At 40.8% G+C, this 6,692-nt stretch overlaps 1 protein-coding gene across 3 annotated transcripts in view; it reads left to right on the top strand.

Moving 5' to 3' along the window:
* Positions 1 to 1,180: 1,180 nt before the first annotated feature.
* Positions 1,181 to 6,692, top strand: part of ADGB (androglobin) — a 144,554-nt gene continuing 139,042 nt past the window's right edge. For 2 of the 3 annotated variants that reach the window (XM_088795403.1, XM_074333688.2), the window contains exon 1: positions 1,187 to 1,555. In XM_088795403.1, the coding sequence (XP_088651529.1) occupies positions 1,482 to 1,555 (74 nt within the window). In that variant the 5' untranslated portion in view covers positions 1,187 to 1,481. Of the gene's footprint in view, positions 1,556 to 6,692 lie in introns of all 3 variants that reach the window. The other variant, XM_088795404.1, reaches the window with a different exon arrangement.

Here is a 6,692-nt window from a genome sequence, read left to right as displayed (position 1 = left end):
TCTTTATTTAAAGATGGCTAATTTTGTCCAGGTTCATGAGAATGGCCAACTATTGAGAAGGGTTCTCAACCTCAGGCCTATGTATGTTCAAATCTCTCTGAAGTGAGATTGTATTGGACTAGCACAACATTTTGTTTTGTTTTAATGAATTTTAAAGGTTTTCTAGTCTAAGCATTTCTTAGCTTCATTCATTCATGTTATCTGCCTGCTCATGAAGGCATTGGAGCTGACCTTTCTGAAACAGGGGCCCCCATTTGCTGGGCTTTCATTGTGTGCTAAACATTTTACATACATCTTATCTGCAAAACAGAATGATGTGTTAGGTATCACCATCTCCTGTTTATAAATAAGTAAACCGAGGCTCAAAAAAGAAGTTGTTCAAGGAAAGATGACTGTCATGCAGGGTCTCAGCTCCCGCTACCCTCACAAGAACGCAGGATATGGTGAGACCAAAAAGGAACACCCATGGAGCCATAGATAGGGGAGTCATACCACTATATTCTCACTGGCGGCTGGGTTGGAGACACAGGAAGCAGGAGCCGCAATCAGCCATCTGCTTCTCTGCCAACCAATCAACCTTGCTAACTGCAATCTGCCCTTGCTAGCATAGCCATGGCAGTTATATTAGCGGCTAATGACTAACCCGTGATAGCTGATGGCCACCCAACCACAGTGGATGGCTATCAGATTACAGCTGATGGCCATGTATAACCGAGCCAGCACCTTTCCACAAGAGGCGGAGAGCCTGAAAACTGCTCCCTGAGACTCTGTCCCCACAATGACTAATACACTACAGGTTGGCCAAGCATTCAGCGGGAATCTAATAGGTCTTGGTTTGCATGCATAGTGTTGTCTGGCTCCAGCGCCTTTTCAAGTGAGAGTATCAAGGACCATTTGATTCCATGACTTTGATTTATTCTTTCATATAAACAATCAAGACACCGGACTTGTTTAATCACAGACATCATCATTATCAATCCTTAAGCAATCCTTGCACCCACTGCATTCAAGCCATTGGCAAATTTTGTGTGGGCGTAATGTCTCTTTAGTCATTATTGGAGGACAGCAGAGAGAAGACCTGGGGAAAGAGAACCTCGCATAAAATACGTCTCCAAATAGCTAAAAATCCAAGAGAATCAATATATGTCTATGGTTCCTAAGGGCAAAGCTAGGCAGAGTTGGTCTGATAGAAGAACTGCAATTTAATCAGAGCTGCCCATCAATCCTACTGTCAAGTCGGTAACTAGGGCTCCGGGTTTCTCTCCGCAAACGCCCAACCCCTAGGATTCCACCTGGATGTGGAGACTCGAGCTCTCGGCGTTCTTGCCCCCACTCGCGGCCTCAGAGCCGCCGGGGCGGGAGCCCGCGGACCCCGCACGGCGTCGGCAGGACGCGCGCACGCCGTCTCCCGGCAACGGTAGACGCGGAGCCGGGGTCGCAGCGACCATTGCATTCCCAACTGAGCTCAGCTTGCCTTTGCTATGACCTCCAAACAAGCCAAAAAGAAAGAGGTGAATCGTATCTACTCTGCGCAAGGCTGGGACAAATCTAAAGAGTAAGGGACCTCTCTGCCTCCCCATTCCACCCCTGACCTTACTCCTTGGCCTTCCCACGAGTCCCAGGGCTGCTGTCCTGTAGCAAACTCTGCCAGCGCAGGAGTTGAGCTGGCTAGCCGCCTCGAAAATTCTCTATCTTCTGCGCGACCCAGGAGATTCTTGCTCCTACTCCTCCCCCAGGCCCGACCCACCTCCTTCCCAGAGCTCCAGCTTCAGCTGCTGGGCTGCACTTCTCCTGGCTTCCATCCGTGAATCTTTCACCCCTTCCCGCCCCTCCTCTCCTTCAAGCGTCTGCTTGCCACGCGCACTCGGAAAGGTAGCAGCTTCCTTACAAAAGAGGCAGAGCTCCAATGATTTCCAATTAGGGCCACATCTGGCTGGCCCCAATAATGACGGGAGTGGGGTGGAGGAAGAGGGAGACGGGGAGAGAAGGAGGGAGGGAGAGAGCCAGAGGGAGAGAGAGAGAGACTGACTTAGGGAGGGAGGAGGGGAGAGAGTTTAATGGTATTTCCCTAATTTGCATCGGCCCCATTCCAACAACTAAAGTCCTTTAATCAGATGATATCAGACATGAAATGACTCTAAAAAGTTGAATCTATATAAATATGTAGTTCATGTTGTTAATGTTTACTCCAAGGAATCATACAGAGCCTAGCTTCATGGAATCAATGTTGTCCTGGGATGGTGTTTATTGTGTCTGTTTATGTACCTCATTATTATTTTTTTTCCATTGGCCTATTTTTATTTCTCTAGAAATACCCCCTTATTAATAGCACAGACCATGGGATATTATTTGAACTTAAACAAATTATAGAATTTATTCCAGCTATGAGAGTATGTCAGTTGCCAAAACCATGTCACAGGGATCATTACGTTCTTCCAGCTAGGCCTGTGAGTGGTGGGTAGTAAATTCTTTTAAACTGGATTTTTACATTTTGGATGCTTATTTCTCCACCTCCTTCCTACCCTGAAAAATCCCACACTGGACTTCTGTTCACTGATTCCTGTATTTAAACTCTTTCCCTCCATGAACTCCACTCCCACGCTTATTTCCATGTCTGTGATTCCTCTAGTTCCTAGTTTTCTGTCCTCTCTCATAAGTAGGCTTCCAGCTACCTGGCAGATAATCCATTCATTTTATTAACTTAAATTTCAGATACTATGCTATATACTGAAATGATTTCAACAGCATTGCACTCCTGCTGCATCTCAGTGTAAGTCAGGTGATTTCAACATTTTTTAATGACTTCCATTCTTATAGATCCAAGTCTTACAAGGCCCTACCGTATCAGGCCTCTTTTACTTTTCTGATTCTACCACCCTTTGTTCACACACTAGCTTCCTTTTTACTCCCTGGCATACCCCAGGATTGTTCCTACCTCAGGGCCTTTGCACTTGCTGTTTCCTCTGCTGGAAAGCTCTTCCCCCAGATTCTTATATGGTTTTTCTCCTGCACTTCTTTTAGGTAGTTACCTGAATGCCATTTTCTCATGTCAACTTCTTTGGCCAACTGGTTTAAAATCTCAGCCGCCACTTTCCTGCCCAAACCAAAAAAAAACTCTGTTTTACTTTGCTGCCTTATTTTTCCTCATTAATTTTTTTAAAATTTAACATACTATATATTTCACTTTAAAAAATTATGTGTATTTATATGTCTCCCTAATAGAATGTAAGTTCAACAAAGGCAGCAATTTTTCTATTTTATACACTATTGAATCCTTAGTACCATGACTGATTTCCTTGGTAATATGTAGTACACACTCAGAAATGTTTATTTAATGAATGAATGAGAGTGATTAAATAAGAGATTATAACAGGGTTGCAAAAAAAATTTTAATACACATACAAAACAAATCTTAGACAATGGCGATCGTGGGGACAGAGTCCCAGAGAGCAGTTTCCAGGCTCTTGGCCTCACATGGAAACATGCTGGCTTGGTTATTAGATGGCCATCTGCTGTGGCTGGGTGACCATCAGCTGTAACCGGTTAGCCATTAGCCACTAATATAACTGCCATGGTTCTGCTAGCCAGGGTGAATTGTGGCTAGCAAGTTAGTTGGTTGTCAGAGAAGCAAACAACGGATTGAGGCTAGCAAGTGGGATTAGCAAGCATGGATGGTGGATTGCGGACACGTGGATCCTACTTCCTGTGTCTCCCCTGGCTTCTGGGGGACTGGGGTGCAGGAAGACCCCCTGTTGGGGTACTGGTGGATGTCTGCTTTTGTGTCAAAACCATCCTCCAGCCCAGCGAGAATATAGTGGTATGACTCCCCTATCTTTGGCTCCATTGTTGTTCCTTTTTGGCCTCAGCATATCCTGCGTTCTTGTGCAGGGTGCAGGAGCTGAGACCCTGCATGATAGTGGTTGTAATTAATGCACGTTGAAGAGTCACAACTCTGAAGTAGCTTGGGGAAAATCTTTGACTTTAAAAAGTTTATATTCTGAAAGAGATGAAATTGTTAACTCCCATACAGAAACTGATCAAACCAGATACCATAAAACATGTGATACAGATAAAGGTCCCTGCTGGTAAGATGCTAACTCTTTCCTTGCTGGCACTTCCTATTTCTTTTTGAGATGATAGCGTTATTTCTAACATGTTTGTTTTTTTCCAGAAAACATCTAAGTTGAATTATATCAATAAAAGTGTATATGTATACTTATGAAAGTAGAAGAGTAAAGGTAAATAGTCATACAAAAATCTAGTCTTTGCTAGATACGATCTACTGAGCATTAAATATCAAATCACTAGATTTTGCTGCAGCATTATATGATAGGATATGATGTTCATTATCAATCACATTGATAATGTTTTTCCTCTAAGTTTTTCTGAAGGACTAGTCATAGATGCCAGGCAAAGTCATAGATAAAAACAATGTGTCACGTATCTTGGGACCTAGGGATCAAAGTCTAGCAAGGCTCCAGTGTAATTGTCATTTGACATACACTGAGGACATTTAGAGTAAGTTTTTATATGCCATTTTACCACACCTTATGGTTAAACATCCAATAAATACAACCAACTCTAACGTGGTCTTGGATACGGAAATGAAGGACAAAGTCTTCAGAGCCTTTGAAAATGGCCATCTCATAGACTCTTATTCTCCTAGAGCTGCCACATCTCTTTTATTCCCTAAAATTATGTGTCAGATTGGAGATAATGTCCATGTCTGGCCTTTGCCTAGCATGATGGCTAGCACATAATAAGAATTCACCATTTGCTTATTAAAGTAGTTCATGGTTTCGTTACCTGGCTTGGTTTTCATTCCTTCTGAATTTGATTGAGGCCCAGTTCTCCCTCCCTTTCTGATCTGATCACCGTTGGCAAAGTTCAAAAACTGAGATGTTACAACTGAGAAAATGGAATAATCTATGTCCAGTTTTGACCAAATTCATAAGTAAATATGACTTTGATTCCCCCCCCCCATTAAGCCAGCTAACTGAGCTGTCAGTTTTTACATTAGATTATCATATTTCTATTTTATGTATTCTCTATTTCTCTGTATCAGGAAGAACGAAATCTCTATTATAGGGTTTGCTCTGGCACCATTTTTTTTTCTGACAGTGAACATGTCATTTTTCTCTTCTGACATTCAATTTTCTGTTCTTTAACTGAAAGTCCATCTAATTAAAATTGCTCCCAATCCAACATGTTCTGCCTTCTCATCTCTGCTTTATTTTTCCTCCAGCTCCAAACTTCTGTGACTTTATCACGTTATTTTTTTCCAGTGAGTCCATAATAAGTGAGGGAATTTTGTTATAGTTAAATGTTTAAAACTTTGATTTTATTTATTTTCCTAATTGAAGTTATCATTTAAAAAAATTTTCATCTTTGGGAACAATATGTTTGTTGTCAGAACTACTGTCACAAATTATAACTCTCATAAGTAATGACAATTAGAAATTATAAACCAATCTAAATTAATTAATTTGTAAATTAATAGGCATGCCAAGATACTTTCACTTGTTAGATGCCACTAGAAAGATTTATAGCAATACCAAGACAAAAATTTGAACTTCTTGGACGTATTAAATGTAAGTGCTATGTAGGTCATGGATAATTCAAAAGAGAGGAAAGAAAACATGCAATTTAAAGGTTAATCATTGTAGAAATGTTAATGCTTGCACTTTAAATGCTAAAATATTTGGAACTTTGATAGGCAGTTTGAAATAGGAACAAGATTTGGGGTTTATAGTCACAAAAGTTTGTTTCACTTCCAATAGCACATTGAAATGAAGATGAAATAAACAGATACTTTGTTAAACTAACAAGAAGTATGCAACCTTCTAGATTCTTAATGACTTCTTTGCAAAACAGAATTAAATGTATTTCATAATGCTGAAGTTTACCTTTACTGATTAATTAATTTAAATAACTAAAGTTTATAGAATTCTCAAAAAAGATCAACATATTTGTCTATACAAAAATTTGAAAACATGAGTATTACAAAAACTTATGATCAATGAATTATGATCAATAATATAGAAGGATAAATAACTTACTGAGGATTAAATTAAGTGGGTTCTTTGTTATCTGAAATCCAAGAGAGAGCTGGTTAAATGAAACCATGCAACTGTGGTTGGTAGATAATATGTCCCTCTACCTTTAGAGATCAGAACAGAAGTCCCCTCTAAAGAGAACAACACCATAGGAAGGTTACTTTTATAGCTGCGGGTACAGTCCTCACAGCTCCACAGACAAAGGCAGAGAGAGGTAAGAGGCAGAGCAGAGGAGAACACAACCCAGGGTCCACACTGAGTTCTATGATTTTCCCAGGTGACCTCTGTGGAACTCAACAACTCAGGTCAATTAACAGATTTAAAAGGTGAGCTTCAGTGACAGAAACTTCCCTAGAGGAAAGCTTATTTTTTATGTTCAATTCTTAACTGTTTAATGAGCACTTCTCCTGTGCAAGGTCTAGAACAGGGGTGTCCAAACATTTTTCAACGTTTTTCACCAAGGGCCATATGCGGTAAAATACACAAACAGCCGGGCCACTCACTCAAGGTGAAGTATGTATTGCCTCACCTGGTTTATTTAAGTAAACTAAATATGTTTTTGGAATTTGCTGCGGGCCAAGAAAAAATGGATCGCAGGCCGCAGTTTGGACACCCCTGGTCTAGAGGACAAGGAAT

This window comes from Rhinolophus sinicus, chromosome 2 (genome assembly GCF_057876585.1).
Source record: "Rhinolophus sinicus isolate RSI-liver-muscle chromosome 2, RSI-T2T, whole genome shotgun sequence".
Taxonomy (NCBI): Eukaryota; Metazoa; Chordata; class Mammalia; order Chiroptera; family Rhinolophidae; genus Rhinolophus; species Rhinolophus sinicus.
Note: the sequence above shows the minus strand (reverse complement) of the source record. Positions and strands in the feature narration are given on the sequence as shown.